Here is a 20409-nt window from a genome sequence, read left to right as displayed (position 1 = left end):
ACATACAGGATGGTGCCCAAGGCCTCCCAGCTAGAGGGAAGATTTGATTCCTTGGCCCTAAAGCATCTTTCCCACTTTCTTCCCCTTGTGTATAATGCTCAGTTGCTCAGTCGTCTCCGACTCTTTGCAGCCCCAGGGACTGCAGCCCACCAGACTTCTCTGTCCATGGTATTTTCTAGGCAAGAATACTGACATGGGTTGCCACTTCCTACTCCAAGGGATCTTCCTGACCAGGGATCAAACTCAAGTCTGTTGTGTCTTCTGCACTGGCAAGTGGATAATTTACCACTAGTGCCACCTGGGAAGCTCCAGTGTGTATAGAGGGGTGGATAACACGCACATGAGAGAAAATTCAAAAGATATAAAAGGCTCATGGAGTGAAAAGTAAGCCTCCTTTCCATCCCTAACCTCAGCCCCCTTCCCAGAAGCAACCTTTTTTACCAATTTCTGTGAATTCCTCCAAAGATACCCTCATATAACACACCACACATATACACTCAGAAACACATACATTTTCCCCCAAGATCGCACCACACACACTATTCTGCACCTCTCGTTGTTTCACTTGATCTATCCTTGAGACATTCCCACACCAGTGCAGAGAGAGCCACCTTACCCTCTGAGCATGCAGGAAAACTGACTTAGCTAGTCCCTGCTGGTGGCCTCTAGGCTGTTCCAGTCTCTTCCATTAGAGTAGGGCTGTACTGAGCATCCTGGTACACATGCCATGCTACACATATGCAGATCCAACCAGAGCCTAAATATTTAGAAGTGGCGTCACTTTCCATCCTGCCATACTGTGGGCCTCACTGCACTCTGTGACGCTCTGACCATCACTTTCCTGCTCTGCCCCATGGCTCTACCAATAGTCTGCAGACTCTGAACTTTATTCACGAACAGGTGAAAAATGGTATTTCATTGCATTTTAAATCTGCATGGTTCTTATGAGTGAGGCTGAACAGCTTTCCACACATTAAAGAGGAATAAAATATGGAATTAAATATGTATTTCCTTTTCTGTATGTCACATCCTCCCCACTTTCCATTGAACTGAAGGTAGATTTTAAGGTCACAGAAAATGAGGCTGCAGACAGGCTGTTGTTCTCTGCTGTTCAGCTGCTAAGTCGGGTCTGAGTCTTTGCAACCCCGAGGACTGCAGCACGCCAGGCTCCTCTGTCCTTCACTATCTCCCAGAGTAGTTCTCTACTCCAAGCTAATCTGAGGTCCCCTGGGAGTACTCTAGGGGCCAGGTCTAACAGTGGCTGTGCCAAGACACAGGAGAGCCAGCACACAAAAGCTGCCCAGTGGTTCACTGTGACCACTGGTGCTGGCCATGAACTCAGTCCCTTCTGTCTCTAAATGCTTGTGAATCTAAGACCCAACATGCTCCTTTCCCAGGACCAAAAGTGGATGACAACTTGCTGATTTCATGAAAATGTGTTTAGCTCCTGCCTCTTACCTGGAGCTCCTCTGGGTCTGAGTGTGCCCAGGAGGGGGCCATGGTGCACTTGATCTTCCCCTCAGGGTCCATTTCAATGTCCCACCAGGAGAGAACCACCTGAGCTCGGCCAGACACTAGCGGTTCAAACTGCCTGCTATGGCAGGCTGCTGAGCTACTGACTTGCTTGCTGAAGTCCACACTGTAAAGAACATTCGGGAACTGAGGCAGATTTTAAGCTCACACAGTCCATTTTTAAGCTTTTATGGTGACCTCACCTACAATGAGACTTGTTTGCAATGGACGCCTGATGTCAAAATGAATACAAAAACGACTGCCAAAGACCCAATTCCACCAAGTGTCTCCAAGCGTCATGACCCTAGGTGGCTCCGTGGTACCTGAACATAGGCAGCACGTCACTGAGGATGGTGAAGTCAGCGGGCGACACCTGGTTTAGCTGAATGTCACAGACAGAGGGCGCACCAGGGCACCTCTCCAGTTCCAAGGGGGGGATGATGACCCGCTCTCCACGGCTGGTCTGAACACGGATGGGAAACAGCTTATTCCACGACCACATCCTCCTGGACTCTACCAGCTGTGCATAGATGGTTGCTCTGTGAGGCACTGCTTCACAATTTGCCTAAGTTTATATTCAAAAAGTATAACAAAAGAACAAAAAAATAACCAGTTACACTGACCCACAGTAATTCCCATTGAGCAAAAGAGATTTATTCCCTAATATGAGGCAAGTTTAGTAACATCTAACGCCTTATATATTAGGACAGTGAACTGTTTTCAGCCCAAAGCCCTTGGGAAAGGAAGAAACTACACTGCAGAAAGAACACACATTATGTCTAAGATCATTTATGTCAGCTAAGTTCCTAGTTACCTGACACTCTTGAATATTTCAAAAATAAACCTTAATTGTCATCATGCTGATTAACTCCCACACAGACTTTGAAGAAAGAGTCTAAGTCTTCCTGTTAAACAGAAATCCTAGCACTAGGCTCAGAGCTTCCCTTCAGTGCAGCTCTCACCCAGACACTAGAACCTTCTTATGGCACAGCCCAGTAGACAAGTGTCCATCCTCAACCGACCTGACCTCCTGGCTGGGCACTGCCGACTTGGCTGTGGCTGCAGCCTCTCATCCAGTTTTCCTCCAACCCTCCAATACGTTCATCTGACACCCTCTACACGCCAAGCACTAGGGGTCTCCCCACCCTCCCCCAGCAGGGTGGGCAAGACCTCACCCCACCAACCTCCATCAGAGCGGACCTCAAACCGTACTGTGACCACCTGCCCACCTATCTGCCTTGCCAGGAGCTCACCTTCATATTCTTGGTACCCTAAAAAGGGCCCAGCAAAATGAAGGCACCAATAAAGGTGTCTTCTGAGACCAATTCCTGGGCTACTGCAACACCACATGGCCTGTCAGATGCCCCAGTGCCCCAGTTTCATGACCTCCAATGTGGCAGGAAGAGGGACAAGGTACTGGAGACCATGTTGCCATAGCTCCTTCAAGTTCAGGCTGGGCAGCTAGGGACAATGATTAGAGTGGACAGCAAACACCCGGCTGCTATGGGCCAACTGGGAGAGGAAGCTGAGAATAGCTGCTAGCGCACCTTTTAATTATGAGATGAATCAGAGAAAGACAAACTGGACAACATTAACATAACTCTAAATATCCTTGTTCTCTATTTCAAGGATTCATCTAATTGATGGCTTTAATGTAGAGAAAAAATAATTTCAAACACAGAATTCTGTATTTTGGAAATGACGAGACATCTCACACAGTATGGGAATCTGCAGGACAATTACCTCACATGCTGACCATGTGAGCAATGTGGACTCAGGCACCAATTGCATTGGGAGGAGCCTCCTTCCTCTCTTCAGGGGCACTAAGCGCCCCCAAAGAGAGTTCCAGGTTAGGACAGTTACAGACTCATGAGAATGCTGCCCATATGGCAGGTGTTGGCAGAAGCAGTAGACACACATGCCTTCCCAGCTGGCCTCTGCCTCAGTCTCTACCTCCCCGTTTATGTTCATAAAAAAACAAGGCCAATGTCTCTGAACTAACATGTTCAGTATATCTTTCCCTTCTCAAAACAACTGTCAAAGGCTATCACCACTCAAGGTTATCAACAGCCTGGCATTCAAGGCCTACCCTCTACCCATTCTCCACTGTGAGCTCACAAGCACCACAGACTGGTGCTCTCACTGCCCACTAAACAGGTCCTCGGCCTGGGACATCTCTCCTTTTCCTCAGCGCCTTCCCAGATTCCACCCTCTCCGTGCAGGCCCTCATCTCCCTCCTGATCCTTGACTTTTTCCACTGGCCTTAAACCAAACATCAGCAGTGCTTCTGCCTACCTCTCCATTCGGCCCATCAAGTCCTCACCACTGCTGACTGGTGTGGATCTTAGAAGCAAGAAGGACATCTTACACTTCTCCCTGGATGCTAGAAGACCTTATACACAGTGTAAGAATGCTTGTTGAACTGAATCTGAAGATAGTTTCTAGTCTTTTGACTCTAACCTACTAAGACTCAGCATTCAAGAGGAAGTCATGACTGAGGAGAACCAAAATCTCGTAGGAATCAAAGGGTGCCCGAGGGGATACAGAGAGGTGCTGGGGCTGGGGCTGTGCAGAGTACTGTGCAGTGATAAGAGCCATGTGAGATCACACCAATTTGCCCGAGGGCAGCTGCAGTCCCCTACCTGCACGAGATGCCTGTGTGCATGCTCATAGGAGGGCAGGGCTCCCTCCCCAATCAGTTCCGTGTCAAATAGCTCCGTGATCAGGATGTTGGCACGGCATGGCATGTCACCATCTGAGAAACACAAGGGAAGAGTCAGAAGCAAGCAACAGATTAGAGCAAATATTTACAACAAATATGTAAAAAAAAAAGGTTAATAGGTCATTATAACTAAAAGCACACACATATGCTAAAGTGTTTAGAAGAGTCATCATGTCTGCAACTGATTTCCCAACAGTTCAGAAAAAAAATAAAATCCACCTTGGTATGCATGTGTATGTCAAAATGCCAGCAACTGATTAAGTCTTGCTTAAGAGAACATGGGTGTTCACTGTACTACTCTTTCAATTTTTCTATTTAATATTGCAAGGGGCTTGTAAAACTGATTTAAAACAGACAAACAAAAAAAACTACAAACATTCCAAAAGAACACCAGGCAAAAATACAGACAATTCAAAATAGAAAGCAAATCAATCAACTATATGAAAATGTTTTCATTTTTATTAGCAAATTGAAGAGATACAATTAAATTATTAACTATTAAATTAGCAAAAATGATTTGAAAAGCAGAGACTGAATGCTGGTACTTCAAATATTTCTAGGCTGCAGAGAAGGAGAGAAAATCAAAGTAAGAGAGAGGTTGATTCCACTGATACCTAAAGATACAACTGAGATCCAGAACTCAGAGGCCCCAGTTCATTAATATTAAATCCCCCTGAATCAAGTTAGTTTCTTGCTGCCAAACAATCCCCTAAATAGCACTTTTCTTGGATAGCAGGATTATGGAAGGTCTTTCTGCTTTTCTACTTTTTAAACCTCCATAATACAATGTAATATTACTTCTACAATTACAATTTTTAATGAGCCGAAACAAAACTGACTTTGGAAGGGGTATTCATCATGGAGAATTAACTGTAAATACTCCTAATGGCTCATGAATTATAATTTGACAAAGCCCACTCATCTTCCCTACACAGAGGACAAGGACGGGTGATGCAAGAAAAGAACAGCATTAAGAGTTCAAAGGCAAGTGTAGCAGAGACAGCATGAGCCTTGAGTCATAGAGTCCTGGGCCTGGATCCCACTTTCTAACCTTGAACCTTCAGTCCTGACCATCAGTCACCTCATCTGTAAAAGAGGGGTTGGTCACGAGATCTGCTTCACATGGTGGTGGTAATTAGATAACAGAGGTCAGCCTGTCCAGTTCCTGTGAAGTACATGTGTGCTCAAAGGCAGCACGACATGAAAACAGGCTGAGAAGAAACTTCTATCTCCTGGTACACAGACCACCCTCCAAGTCACTGCCCATCCTCTCTGATATCAAGGGAGACTACAAGTGAAATACATTGTCCCAAACTAAGCTGACCAACCCACGCACACACGTGCTTCTCTGTCCAATGTTTCTGCTCAATGAATGGCACCACCAATCACAGAGTCCTGAAACATGGGCATCACTGGCCAGCTCCAGGATGGTACCCTGACTGGCCTGGTGACCTCTGCACCCCAGGGCCTGGAACAGTGCCTAGCAGCACCCCAAAACAGTCAACAAACATCAGCTAAATGCTTGAACCCTCCCTCTTTGTCACCCTACATCCCAATCAATCACCAAGCCCTGCCAATTCTACCTTGTGAATACTTCTTAAGCCAATTATGTAACTTAAAATGATTTACTGTCCAAATCTGCTTCAAAGATAAAGCTTTATGATCCAATGGATTTCAAGAAATACTTCTTGAGAGCCTGTGAATGCTACTGTAGAAGGGAAGAGACATGCAGGGGGAGCCTGAGTGGGGGCGGTTACCCCAGGGGCCTCAGACATTTTCACCAAATGACTCGATGGATGAATAAATGCCGTCCCAAGTCGGCCACTACACATCTTGGTGCATAATCCATCTTGGGGGAACAGGTAACAAACCCAGATGCCGTTTTTTAAAAGAGCTCAGAACAGAAGCTTGGAAATAAGCATTTGGGAGTAGGAAGGAAGCTGCAAAGGAGAACAAAGACTGGGAGATGTCCCTGAGGCCTGGGAAGAGAGAGTTTTCAGAAGGCCTGAACTGCAGCAGTATCGAAGCTGCAGTGTTTCCCATTTACCACGAGTTAAGGACCAAGCAAAGTTGATAGTCTACTCACTAAACAAATATGACTGAATTCTTCCATGTGCCAGGCCCTGTGCCAAATCATGGAATGGAATAATTAGTAAGATCACACAGCCCATGAGCTCAGGATGCTTCAGCTGTGTGGCGATAGAAACATTAAATATGTAATTACGTAATTATTTCATTATTGAGGTTAAAATCACTACATAGAAAGATATTAAGAAAGCTGTGTGTGTGAACACACAGCCTGGAGGTGGCACAGGACAGGGCACAGAATAAGTGACATGGCACACGTTCGCCACCTTGGGTCAAAATGGAGTAACTGGGTTCAGACTTATCTACCATCATAATCAACTAGAAAACACGGCAAAATATATAAAACAAGTGTTTTTGGACACTGAACAGCAGGAAACAAAGTGAACCCTTGCCCTGGCTCCTAGCCGGCAGGCACTTTCCAGACCTTTGTCCACATAGTGAGAAGCCAAACAAAGTGCCTTGCTGAATGAGACAGAAGAGACGAGTTCAGGGGAGTGAGAGTCAGAGAGGAAGCTACATGGGAAAAGGGCTTCGGAAATCTGCACAAGGCTCCCCTCATGTCTCTTGCTGAATATATCCAAACACACACACATAGGGTAAGCCTCTAGAAGGCTGGACAAAGGATGACCATGTAGCTATAACCTGAACAATTGTCAGAGCTCAGAGGACTGAGCAACATTCTAGTTCTGATCAGCCATGACCCAGGCTCTCAGCAGACACTCCAGAAAGGTCACGCTGTACTAGTATAGCTGAAGCAGCCCTAGAGCAGGGGTTCTCAACAGGGTGAGATTTTGCATGCACACACCCCACACTTGGCACATTCGGCAATACCTGGAGACATTTCTGATAGGCACAAATGGTGCTGAGGAAGGAGATGCTATGAGCTTCCACCAGTTAAGAGGCCAGGAGTAAACATTCCACAATGCACAGGACAACTTTCCCAGCAAAGAATTACTAAACCCACAATGTCAACAGTGCTGCAAGTAAGAAACCCTATCTTAAAGCTATTCTAAGCCTGTGCCAACAAAGCTTAAAAATAAGCCTTGAAAGGCTTATATCTGCAAGAAACCCAACTGCATGCCAGACAAAGCTTTTAAGGGAAGACAACAAAACTCAGCACTTAGCAATGTAAATCTCCCAATATACACAACATGTGAATAAAAATTACCAGACAGGCAAAGAAGGAAAACAGGACCCAGAACCAGGGTAAAAATGAGTCAAAACAAGAAACCCAGAAAAGACAAAGAGAGGCAGTGGAATAGAGGGATGTTAAAACAGCTAATATAAATCTGCTAACTATTTAAAGGAACACACGAACACATAAGAACAACAGAAGTTATTAAAAAAAAGAAAAAACCACAAAGGGAATTTTAAAGATGAAAAATACAGTATCAGAAATGAAAAGTTCACTAGATGTGCTTGACAGCAGATCAGACACTGTAGAAAAAGGGATCGGTGAACCAAAAGACCCATCCAGGAAACTACCCATGTCCATCAGTAGGTAAAGCAATGAACAGAGTATGGAATGTATCCACATGAGTGATGCTCACTAACAGAAAGAAATGAACACTTGATACATAAAACACTGGACAAAACTCAAAAACCCTGTACTACAAAAAAGAAAGCAGACACAGAAAAGTACACACTATAATTGTACTCAAAATTCTAGAAAAGGCAGATCTAATCTATAATGGAGAAAGCAGATGAGTGAGTGCCTAGGGCCACAGATATGGATGGAATGCCTGTAAAGGGTCACGAGGAATCTCTTTGGGCACGATGGAGACATTCTAGTATCTTGATGGTAGAAGTGGTGACAACTGTGTTTACATTTGTTAAAACTGAAACTATACACTTCAAATGGGTACATCCACGTTATATAAATTACACCTCAATAGGAAATTCCCTAGCAGCCAGTGGTTAAGACTCTGTACTTTCACCGCTGAGGGCCCGGGTTCAATCCCTGGTCAGGGAACTAAGATCCCACAAGCCATGCGGTGTGGCCAAATAAATAAATAAATAAATCATACCTCAGTAATGTTGATTAAAAATGGGATGATCTGTGCACTCTTTTGTATGTATGGTACATTTTAAAAATAAATAAAGGGAGTATCAATCCCTTCTTTTGTGCATGTTCCAGATCTTCCATAAAAAAAAAGCTTTTCAAATGTGAGAAAAATGCTAAATTTAGGTAGATGCTTTTTTTAAAATACTGCATGTTTAATATCCATAACCTCATGCTAGAAGTTTCTCTTGTAAATCTTTTTCACTGTACTCTCCCTGTATCAGTAGCATGTGAAATGTCAAAAGTCCGATTCAAATTCCCAAACTATAAAAAGTATTCTGAAAATCTGAAGACCAAGTTACACAGGCAAACCTCTTATGCTGGATACTGAGACCGGATACTGGAACTAAGCGAACCTCTCACTGTCAACCTTTTACTGTTTTGCTTCTGTCTAATAAAACTCAAAACCAGATAAATTGAGCCAGACAAGTATTTCAACTTGCTTAAGCAAAAGGTTTCATTTATTTACATCAACACTCATATACTTGATTAGCTCTGGTTTACTCATTCCTCATTTATTTTAATTAGTGGAGAAATAAACTAATAGAGAAGTGCTTATCTTTAGACCAGCACATGGAGAGGTCCCAATTCTGTGCAATTACCTGGGTATATCTCTCCCAGAAGCTGGAATAAACCTTTTTCTCTCTCCCACAAGAGCAAGTAAAGCTTTTGTCACAAGATATGTTGCTCTCACCTGGTCCTATAGTCACCTCAGTGGAATGCTTATTGATAACCTTAATCTTATCACTGAAGCCGTTTTTCTCCACAATCTTCACAGCAGCGTCAGCCATAGGCTTGAAAACCTAAAAATTAGTGAAAACCCAAATAAAAATAAGCAGTAAGTTAAATAACATCCTAACACCCGGTTTTTGCAATAGTCATGTATGGATGTGAGAGTTGGACTATAAAGAAAGCTGAGCGCCGAAGAATTGATGCTTTTGAACTGTGGTGTTGGAGAAGACTCTTGAGAGTCCCTTGGACTGCAAGGAGATCCAACCAGTCCATTCTGAAGGAGATCAGTCCTGGGTGTTCATTGGAAGGACTGATGCTGAAGCTGAAACTCCTATACTTTGGCCACCTGATGTGAACAGCTGATTCATCGGAAAAGACCCTGATGCTAGGAAAGATTGAGGGCAGGAGGAGAAGGGGACGGCAGAGGATGAGATGGCTGGATGGCATCACCAACTCAATGGACATGGGTTTGGGTGGACTCCAGGAGTTGGTGATGGACAGGGAGGCCTGGCGCGCTGCGGTTCATGGGGTCACAAAGAGTTGGACAAGACTGAGTGACTGAACTGAACTGAACTGTAGTTTAACGTTCTTGACTTCTTGCTGGACTCAGGGGCCTGTGAGCCTCTCTGATTTTTAGTGTCATCTCCAGAGAGGGTCCTTTTTGACCCAGCTTCCAGAAGGCTGAGCAACTGAATTGAACTGAACACCTGGTTAGCAAGATATACCTTGATTCTGGTCCTCTGATTTGAAGTAAAAGAGGCCTCAATTATGGAATTTCTTCCTGAATACACAAAATGTACCTTTGTTACCATTTGATACAGGCAAAATATTTTGTTGGGCTGTTTTGATCTAAATACACAAGATTTCACCTATGTAATTTAAATGCATCTCTAAATGTGTGTCATGGAAATGAACACAAAAGGATGAGATTCTACTAGGTTTAACTTGCAGCTAGGTGTTCCCATTACATGCCAGGCAAAGGAGGGCTGCAGAGGACTTCCAAGGAGACTACACCACCTAGTAAGGATGGCAGTATCAGTGCTATGCTAGAGGGAGATGCAAAGGGGATGTGCCTCACAAAACCATGACTGGGGACCTGGGATGTGAAGTGATGTGCTCTCTAGAGGAAGGTGAGACTATATTAGATATGAAGTGTGAGCACCTCACCCTCCTGCTCAAAACTGTCTCAAATCCCCACTGCTAGTGGAACACAGCCTCTATTCTCTTATGGTATCTGAGGCCCTCCATACTACGGACCACCTTACTTTTACCCAGCCTTCCTCCCCTCCCACCACCACCCCCAATACACGTATGCACTACCAATGCTACAGCCACACTCATCTCCTGACTGTATAGGCAGGAGGCAAGCCTGAGCCTTCTCTGCCCTACCACCACCTGCCAAAGCAAACCCAGCTTTTCAGGGCAGCACAAATCCCCTTCTGATGGAAGTCCTTCCTGAACCCTTCATGTGTCCCTAAACATAAGCTCCTCTATCTCTTAGTTTCCCACCTGCCCAATTTAGATTGCATAGCTCTGACTACATCACTGCATGAAACATACAGATGCACATGCAGCCATACGCACATAGAGGAAATTTCAGTTCAGCTGGTCAACTGTGTCCGACTCTTTGCAACCCCATGAACAGCAGCATGCCAGGCTTCCCTATCCATCACTAACTCCCAGAGCTTGCTCTAACTCATGCCCATCAAGTTGGTGATGCCATCCAACCATCTTATCCTCTGTCATTCCCTTCTCCTCCTGCCTTCAATCTTTCCCAGCATCAGAGTATTTTCCAGTGAGTCAATTCTTTGCATCAGATGATCAAAGTATTGGAGTTTCAGCTTCAGCATCAGTCCTTCCAATGAATATTCAGGACTCATTTCCTGAATATACAGGAAATTGACTGGTTGGATCTCCTTGCAGTCCAAGGGAATCTCAAGAGTCTTCTCCAACACCACAGTTCAAAAGCATCAATTCTTCGGCACTCAGCTTTCTTTACAGTCCAACTCTTACATCCATACATGACTACTGGAAAAACCATAGCTTTGACTAGGCAGACCTTTGTCAGCAATGTCTCTGCTTTTTAATATGCTGTCTAGGTTGGTCATAAATTTTCTTTCAAGGAGTAAGTGTCTTTTAATTTCATGGCTGCACTCACCATCTGCAGTGATTCTGGAGCCCCCCAAAACAGTCAGCCACTGTTTCCCCATCTATTTGCCATGAAGTGATGGGACCAGATGCCATGATCTTAGGTTTCTGAATGTTGAGTTTTAAGGCAACTTTTTCACTCTCCTCTTTCACTTTCATCAAGAGGTGCTTTAGTTCTTCTTCACTTTCTGCCATAAGAGTGGTGTCATCTGCATATCTGAGGTTATTGATATTTCTCCAAGCAATCTTGATTCCAGCCTGTGCTTCATCCAGCCCCGCATTTCACATGATGTTCTCTGCATATACGTTAAATAAGCAGGGTGACAATATACAGCCTTGACGTACTCCTTTTCCTATTTGGAACCAGTCTGTTGTTCCATGTCCAGTTCTAACTGTTGTTGCATACAGATTTCTCAGGTGGAAGGTAAGGTGGTCTGGTATTCCCATCTCCTGAAGAATGTTCCACAGTTTGTTGTGATCCACATAGTCAAAAGCTTGGTGTAGTCACAAAGCAGAATTAGATGTTTTTCTATAACTCTCTGCTTTTTCAAAGATGTCGTGAATGCTGGCAATTTGATCTCTGGTTCCTCTGGCTTTTCTAAATCCAGCTTGAACATCTGGAAGTTCTCGGTTCACATACTGTTGAAACCTGGCTTGGAAAATTTTGAGCATTACTTTGCTAGAGTGTGAGATGAGTGCAATTGTGTGGTAGTTTGAACATTCTTTGGCATTGCCATTCTTTGGGATTGGAATGAAAACTGACCTTTTCCAGTCCTGTGGCCACTGCTGAGTTTTCCAAATTTTCTGGCATATGGAGTGCAGTACTTTCACAGCACCATCTTTTAGGATTTGAAATAACGCAACTGGAATTCCATCACCTCCACTAGCTTTGCTCATAGTGATGCTTCCTGCTGCTGCTGCTGCTGCTGCGTCACTTCAGTCGTGTCCGACTCTGTGCAACCCCATAGACGGCAGCCCACCAGGCTCCCCCGTCCCTGGGATTCTCCAGGCAAGAACACTGGAGTGGGTTGCCATTTCCTTCTTCCAATGCGTGAAAGTAAAAAGTGAAAGTGAAGTCGCTCAGTCATATCCGACTCTTCGCGACCCCATGGACTGCAGCCTACCAGGCTCCTCCATCCATGGGATTTTCCAGGCAAGAGTACTGGAGTGGGGTGCCATTGCCTTCTGTCTGGCTCTAGGTGGATGATCACGCCATTGTAGTCATCTGGGTCATGAAGATCTTTTTTGCATAGTTCTTCTATGTATTCTTGCCACCTCCTCTTAATATCTTCTGCTTCTGTTAGGTCCATACCATTTCTGTCCTTTATCGAGCCCATCTTTGCATGAAATGTTCCCTTGGTATCTCTAATTTTCTTGAAGAGATCTCTAGTCTTTCCCATTCTATTGTTTTCCTCTATTTCTTTGCATTGTTCACTTAGGAAGGTTTTCTTATCTCTCCTTGCTATTCTTTGGAACTCTGTATTCAGATGGGTATATCTTTCCTTTTCTCCTTTGCCTTTCATGTCTCTTCTCTTCTCAGCTATTTTAAGGCCTCCTCGGACAACTATTTTGCCTTTTTCAATTTTAGAAATGATTTTGATTCTAGAAAATGATAAAGTGACCAGTCATAATGACAAGATTTCCATTTTTTTCTAAGACCTTTTCTGCATCCACCTATATTTTCTGCACAAAAGCATATTTCTATTACAATTAAGAGGAAAATGCTATATACTTCTACAAAAAATATGTGCTCGGGTAGGGGGAAAAAAACATTCACAATCTGTTTCAAATTATTTCAAGGCTCTAGTTTGATGGTTTTGATGTCGTTGGAGGGCCTCAGACCCTCAATTCTCACCAATCAGTCTGCCTCCACCCCAAAAGTATCACGTGCTCTTACCATCCTCTCAGCCCTCCTGCCCCTTCATTTATCTCCTCTGCTGACCCTGCAGAGTCTGTCCTTCACAGCCTCTTCCTCAGCCACCAAGAACTCAAGAACTCACCTCAAACAGTATCGAATGAACCCTGAAGCTGATTTCTCAACATCATCATCCTGTGTTCTCCCCTAGCCCTCAAATCAGTTTGCAGAACTAATCTTCTTTCAAGGGATGTACTGTCTGGTCTAAGAGCAAGTGAATCTTTCTTGCCAGGTAAATGAAATAAATTAAACAGCATTTAACTTTATTTTGGCCAATGATATATCCAAGGAGAGGTTTGCTAGAGATTCCTGGGAATGTTCTTTTTGCCCTTAAAAAGGAGAAAGAAAATGAGGAAGCCAGGATCATGCTTGGTTTTCAAGGCATTGTGCCACAGAAGTCACTGTAACCAACACACCTTCCCCAAGATTCCTTCCTTTTCAAATGTACTAAAAGAGTAGCCTGCAGACAATGCAGGTAATTTCTTATATTCCATCCAATCCTCAACCCTACTCTCCTGAAAATATTGCCTAAAGGGGGTCACCAATAACCTCTTAGCTGCCAACCCATAGCTTTCTCAGCCCCCATTCTGCTTAATTTCCATACTTGCACTAATACAGTAGCCACATGTAGCTATTTAGATGTAAATGGATTAAAATGGAGTAATATTTTAAAATTTCAGCTCCTTAGGCCTAGGAGGAGCTGTCCTCCTAGTCACATTTCAAGTACTTAGCAGCCACATGTGGCTAGGGACCATGATACGGGACAGCACAGTCACAGATTTTCACCATCACAAAGTTCTAATAGACAGTGCTGCTCTAGTAACATCCACACTTGCTGATCACTCCCTCTTTCTCATGACTTCCACGCCATCTGCACCTGCCTTCTAGGGTCTCTTCACTTCTGACTGGACTTGACTTCATGGCCACTCTTGTTCCCTCAGCCCCCTGAACACATCCTGCCTTTGCTTTTTTCAGTCTACTCTCTCGCCCTGGACAGCCCCCTACACTGCCAGCTTTAACCTGTCATATCTTTAGCAAGTGAGTCCCAAATCCACTGTACACGCCACCCTCAAAAGGTTCAGACTCCCGTCTCTAGGGACCATCAGGTTCTCTCTCACTCATTCTTCTGGACCTGTCTTTCCTGTTGCCATGCAGTTCAGGCGGAGCTGCAAACCACAGGGCAGTCCAAAGACAGGAAGACCAAAGAATCAACCAGGTAGTCATCAGAGCAAAAACTGGGAGGCCACCATAAAGATCTGAAGAGTCAAATGGAAGAGGTCTGACAGTCACAAGCCAGGATAGCAAGAGATTAGAAATCCAGGTAAGTGAGATGGAAATATGGAAAAATCTAAGAAAACAGTTCTACCAATACTATCAAAAAGTATGTTCTCATCCTATATTTTTCATTAGCAGTCCACAAAGGTACTGGCTCCTGCCCCAACAGCTGTCTCATACATAACATGTCCAAAATGAAATGCAGGGTCTTTCCCACAAAATAAGTTACTGGAAAGAGGGACTCCTCTTATCATCAATGGCATCCCTGCCTCCACCCTAGACACCCACACTAGCACTCTCTCTCACACACACATACACCGTCCTATCAAAGCTACCAGTGTGGAGTGAGCACCAAATTAGGAACCAAAAGACCAAGATCCAGGTCTAGCCCTCCTACTTATTAAATGTGGGACTTAAGACTTTAACCTCTGTGTCTTGGCTTCTTCATTTATGAAGATAAAATCTACTTGAGGCTATCAAGGCAACTATCCTCAAATACTGATTTCTCTGTATCAGCTCAGAGCCTTGATGACACCCCCAAAGGCAAAGAATGACCCTTAATCATTTTAATGAAATGCTAAGACAAGTGTACAGAATTGCATGTGGGTACATGCACACACACACAACCTTACCACTACCATTGGAAGAGCCTTGATGACACCCCCAAAGGCAAAGAATGACCCTTAATCATTTTAATGAAATGCTAAGACAAGTGTACAGAATTGCATGTGGGTACATGCACACACACACAACCTTACCACTACCATTGGACTATCACAGAAACTTGAAGCCCATTAACACCTAACTCACAATATTAAAGTCTTTAATGTGACACTCAGGTCTTCCAGAGTCTGGCTACAATCTACCTTTCTGGGTTTTTCTACCATGACACCATTTGCCACAACTCTGGACAACACTGTTCCAAACACACCATGGTATTCCCTCAGCCTAAACTGTCACCCTTCTAGACTATGTGCTTGAGGGCCACCCTGTAGACATGGGGGTAGGGGGCAGGTGCTGGAAGGAGTCTAGGCAGAACACCCTAGAGTGCTGACCTCTATACTTTATGGGAGAAAGCAAAAAACTTCTGTTTAAGCCACTGTTATTTTGGGACTTTGTCATCTGCAACTTAATCGCCATATGAAACAACTTTTGTAGGGCAAAATACACCAAAATTTTAACAATGGTTAGTTATCTATTGAGTCAATACACTTCTTCATATTTACCAAATTTCCTATAGTGGTATGTATTATTCACATTGCACGCATGGATGCATGTGTGCTAAGCTGTTTCAGACTCGTCTGACTCCTTGAAACCCTATGGACTATAGCCCACCAAGCTCCTTTGTCCATGGGATTCTCCAGGCAAGAATACTGGAGTGGGTTGCCATACCCTCCTCCAGCTCTAGGGTATCTCTGATCAAGGAATCCAACCTGTGTCTCTTGCATCTCCTGCATTGGCAGGCGGGTTCTTTACCACTACTGCCACCTGGGAAGCTTATTATTTGCATTACCAGAAAAATAATTTTGTTTAATATTTTATTAAAGGAGTGAAATGGCAGATTGCCAAACTATGGGTAAATGCAGTAAGATAGCTAGCTCTGTCAGGACATTTAAGGTAGTAGATCTCAACCTTGATGCACTTTAAAAAATCCCAATGCTCAGGCCACATTCCAGAACTATTAATTAAAATCGGGGGCGGGGGCGTGCAGGACAATGACTGATTAGGCATTAGAATTTTTTAAAAGCTCCTCAGTGATTCTGATGTTCAGTCAAGGCTGAGAATCACTGTTTTCAGAGAAGAAAATGAGCTCCTGGAGGAAAGAATGGTGTCTGATTCATCTCTGTGTCCTCAGAACCTGGCACTGTGCTTGGCATGGAGCGAACACTCCATGTATGTCTGTGAAGAAACGGACCGGGAGAGTGCAAGGCACACAAGAGACTTTCCACACAGGACAGAGAACATACACATGAAGAGCGTGGCTCACCTCAATGGCATAGCAGAAGTCGGCACCAGCCGTGACCGCCATCATTGACAAGAGTCCTGTGCCAGTGCCAATGTCAAGAACCAAGGCCTTCTGTCCTCTGTCCTTCACCCGGCTCACAGCAGCCCGGATGCCCTGGTAGTATTTCATATTCTAAGAGAAAGGGAGAAACAACTGTTACTTCATACCAGTTATTATAAGTGCTTTGTGAAGTTTTAGAGTCACGGATAGCAGCAGCAGAGTGAAGTCCCGACCCTGTGGCCTCTGTGGCTTGCACTGGTTGAGTTGAACAGGCCTCCCGAGGCTCCGGGAGCACTGGGTCAGCCTCTTAAATTTATAAAGTAATTGCGTCTCTCCTCCACACCCACTCTTCCATAATCTGCTTAGAGATGCTGAGGCTCACGCTCTGCAAACCACACTCTCCTCTTTCCAGCTTTTAGACGACTGGACAACATGCGAACTAGAGAATGGAGAAAGCTTGTTCCTTCCCACATGTGCACTCTCTTCAGGCCCTTCAGAGCTAGGAGCAGCACTCAAGCAGCAATTCCCTTCAGAGATCTGAGCATCAGCTCCACAGGACCTCTCCTCCACACGTCTAGGTTCTGGGAACTCCAGTCTTCTCCCTTTGTGTCCCCAGGTAAAGGAACTGCTTTCTGCAATTACTACCACAAGGTTACCCTGGTGCTTCCCAGTCCTCCCATACCTCTGTAACCAATTCCTTCTCTTGAAACAGATGCATATGCTTGTGTGCCCAGTGGTGTCTGACTCTTTGCAACCCCATGGACTGTAGCCCACCAGACTCGTCTGTTCATGGAATTTTCTAGGTAAGAACACTGGAGTGGGTTGCCATTTCCTCCTCCAGGGTATCTTCAAGACCCAGGGATTGAACTCATGTCTCCTGCATTGGCAGGGGGATTCTTTACCACTAAGCCACCAGGGGAGCCCACTGAAACATATAATGTGGCTTTTGGTTTCCTCACTAGACTCTTAATTCATACAGCTTCCTGGGCTAAAAAATATTTTCTTCTCAGGAAATTGTTTCTTTGTTTTTAGTTCAGGTCCTTAGTAATTTAATCAGATATATATATATATTTTTTTTTCCTCTGTAACACTTTGGCTAATTAAGTACCTGGCCCTAGGATCTCACAGGCTGTGTGGTGCAGCCAAAAAAAAAAAAAAAAAGAATAGTACTATATTTCAAAATAGCAACACTGAACTCTAAAAGCAAATGGAGTGATAATGTCAAAATTATGAAGTGATTTCCAAACTAGAATCCAGCCCTTAGTGTGAGGACAGAATAAAGACGTTTTCAGGTAAGCCAAGCCTCAAAAACCTTACTCCCCATGAACCCTCTCAGAGTAATGTGATAAAGGATGAGCTTCACTAAAGAGGGAGGGAACCAAAGAGGAACACAAGGAGACCCAGGAAATGGAGGACTCAATACAAAAAGAGGAGCAAAGGAGATCTGCAGACAACAAGAATCGCAGGTCTAGAATGCACCTAGTCCAGACTGAGGCCAGGGAAAATGACCCAGGAACAATCTCTAAGATGAAACTGACAGAACAGCTGACTGTTTTGACCTTCCTTTGGAAAGAAATTTTAGACTACTGGGAGAAAGTATGGACATAAAAGGATGACTACATAAAACATAAAGCAAAAATAAGTTAATTATTAACAAAGAATAATGCAAGAAAGGAACAGCAATCAAAATTATCACATAGCTCAACTGTGAACAGTGTTTATACATGCCTAATAAAGTCAACATGATTTTAACTAACACACGTTTATATAAGCGCTTACCTCATCACAAAAGGGGGTATTATTGCTATCCCTATTTTACAGATGAGAAAACAGAGGCATAAACAATTTAAGTGACTTGCCTACTGAAACACTGAATATTAATTTTGCAAAAACTATAACTGTGCTGGGAGGAAAGGAGAACGAGTGGGAAGGAGGAGCTGAAAGAATATCAGATTCTTAGCTCTTACAGTGGGAAGTCAATAGATAATAGTTATTTAGGTCTGGAAGTAAACATAAAACAAACAGCTCAAAGAGAAGAAAGGAGGTTGCCTCTGAGTGTAAGCATAAAAATGTTTTGTCTGGGGGAAATGATACACCAGGGGACTGTTATTTTTCACAATAAGCCTCATAGAAATATTTGACTCCTAAAGTAATTGCATTTTTGTCTTGGATAAAATCAGTATGGCATTTTATGTTACGTGCTTTTTATGGCAAAGAAAGAAAAAAAGTTAAAATAAATCAGGATGGCAACTGATAGAATTGTTGAACTAGGAAAATGAACATCAAATACACTATTTCCACAAAAAGCAGGAGGGTGCAGATTTCTCTGTGTAGCTGTGGCTGTGCGGTAATGGAAAGAGAGCAGGTCTAGGAGCTGGTTCGGGAGCTTCAGTTCAGTCTGCGAGCCGATCACCTGAGAACCCTCATCAGCAGCATCCTCAACAGGAAACAGGGTTGGGATACGTGCCAAATAAATAACATACATTAAATGAGCTATCATTTTAATTATTTTTTAATTTAAAAAAGTTGTATTTTCTATACAACAAATACTAAAATACCTGCAATACTTTTTCAATTTTCCTAACATACAAAACCATCACACAATGCAAAAAAATACAAAATGTAACTTGGAAGTTATTGACTGTTGTCTGAAGGTGACTGACAGCAATGACTAAATTAGTCATGCTGCTAATTTACCTCCACGTTTATTTAGCACATCAGAAATATCTTTTCTCTGACATAAACAAAAAAGACAATGAAATGTGCACAGCGATCACTTTTTAAACATCCAACTTTGAAGTTACTACTGCTGCTGCTGCTGCTAAGTCGCTTCAGTCGTGTCCAACTCTGTGCGACCCCATTGACGGCAGCCCACCAGGTTCCCCCATCCCTGGGATTCTCCAGGCAAGAACACTGGAGTGGGTTGCTGCCAGGAGCCGGCCAGAGACATTCCACTCGTGACAAAGGTCATGAGGAAGGAGGCTTGGCATACGCAAAGGCGGGATCGAGCCTCGGGAGTCCCCCCCCGGATATTCTCGAGCATCTACCCCCAAAAAACCAGAGTCTGCCTACTTTATTGCTTTGTGCTCTCACCTCTGACTTTACTGGGGGCTGTCCCCCATCACCATCTCACTCTCTCTGTCAAAGAGCTAACTTACAGCTCTAATTAATAAAGTTCCTGGGCAATTAGGAGTGTTTAAATCCAAACCCTTCAGATGGCTCTCTAACTCGCCTGACAAGTTTACCCGGACTCCTACAGCTATGCATACGATTGTTTACAGTCTCCCAGCCTCGAGAGGCACGGGAAGCTTAAGATATTCAAATAGCTTAGAGCCTCTCAGAGAGTTAGAAACTGTCAGAATAAAACTAGTAAAAGATTTCATTGATGAGCCAATGCTTGTTGCCAAGTTTCCACATCCCCTGAATTGTATCCTTGAATGTGTATTAATTAATATAGTTGGTATGTAGAAAAAATAAGTAGTGGCCTTGGTGTTAGTAACTTTAGACCCTTAAGGTAATAAATTCTTTCCTTTGTAAACCCATTACACATCCACCCTATAGGAATGCAATTTTATCTTCGGAAGATGGCGCCAAACCTTAAAATAATTACTCTTAGAGAAAATAAGTCTTATGGTTGATAAGTCCTTGTCAAGAGTCATAAAATGTTAATAGGCCTTCTGGCCAGATGATGTAAATCACCTAAACCATTTGTATACGATAAATTTACAGGAAAGAAACCCTGGTTTTTGATAAGGATCAAAGACTGCTGACTTTGCATCCCCTATTATCCTCTATGTGTAACTTAGGGTATAAAAGCCCCTGTTGAAAATAAAGCTACGGGCCTTGCTCACCAGAGCTTGGTCTCCCCATGTCATTCTTTCTTTTCACATTCTGGCTGAAGTCTCCATCTGGAGCACGGAGGTCCTCTGTGACCATTTATTTGCCTGGGC

General features: G+C 43.7%; 1 protein-coding gene and 1 non-coding gene across 5 annotated transcripts in view; both read right to left on the bottom strand.

Moving 5' to 3' along the window:
• PRMT7 (protein arginine methyltransferase 7) overlaps positions 1-20409 on the bottom strand; it is a 41146-nt gene that overhangs the window by 11427 nt on the left and 9310 nt on the right. For 2 of the 4 annotated variants that reach the window (XM_006047653.4, XR_006546352.2), the window contains exons 4-8: positions 16442-16591; positions 9079-9187; positions 4155-4267; positions 1836-2077; positions 1459-1639 (exon numbers count right to left, since the gene is read on the bottom strand). In XM_006047653.4, the coding sequence (XP_006047715.3) occupies positions 1459-1639; positions 1836-2077; positions 4155-4267; positions 9079-9187; positions 16442-16591 (795 nt within the window). Of the gene's footprint in view, positions 1-1458; positions 1640-1835; positions 2078-4154; positions 4268-9078; positions 9188-16441; positions 16592-20409 lie in introns of those variants that run through there. The other 2 variants (XM_025268923.3, XM_044932082.2) reach the window with 2 other exon arrangements.
• Positions 19102-19227, bottom strand: LOC112580483. The gene has a single exon (XR_003104881.2). It is a non-coding gene; the product is annotated as a small nucleolar RNA SNORA19 (small nucleolar RNA).

Source organism: Bubalus bubalis, chromosome 18 (assembly GCF_019923935.1).
Source record: "Bubalus bubalis isolate 160015118507 breed Murrah chromosome 18, NDDB_SH_1, whole genome shotgun sequence".
NCBI classification, from domain to species: Eukaryota; Metazoa; Chordata; class Mammalia; order Artiodactyla; family Bovidae; genus Bubalus; species Bubalus bubalis.
Note: the sequence above shows the minus strand (reverse complement) of the source record. Positions and strands in the feature narration are given on the sequence as shown.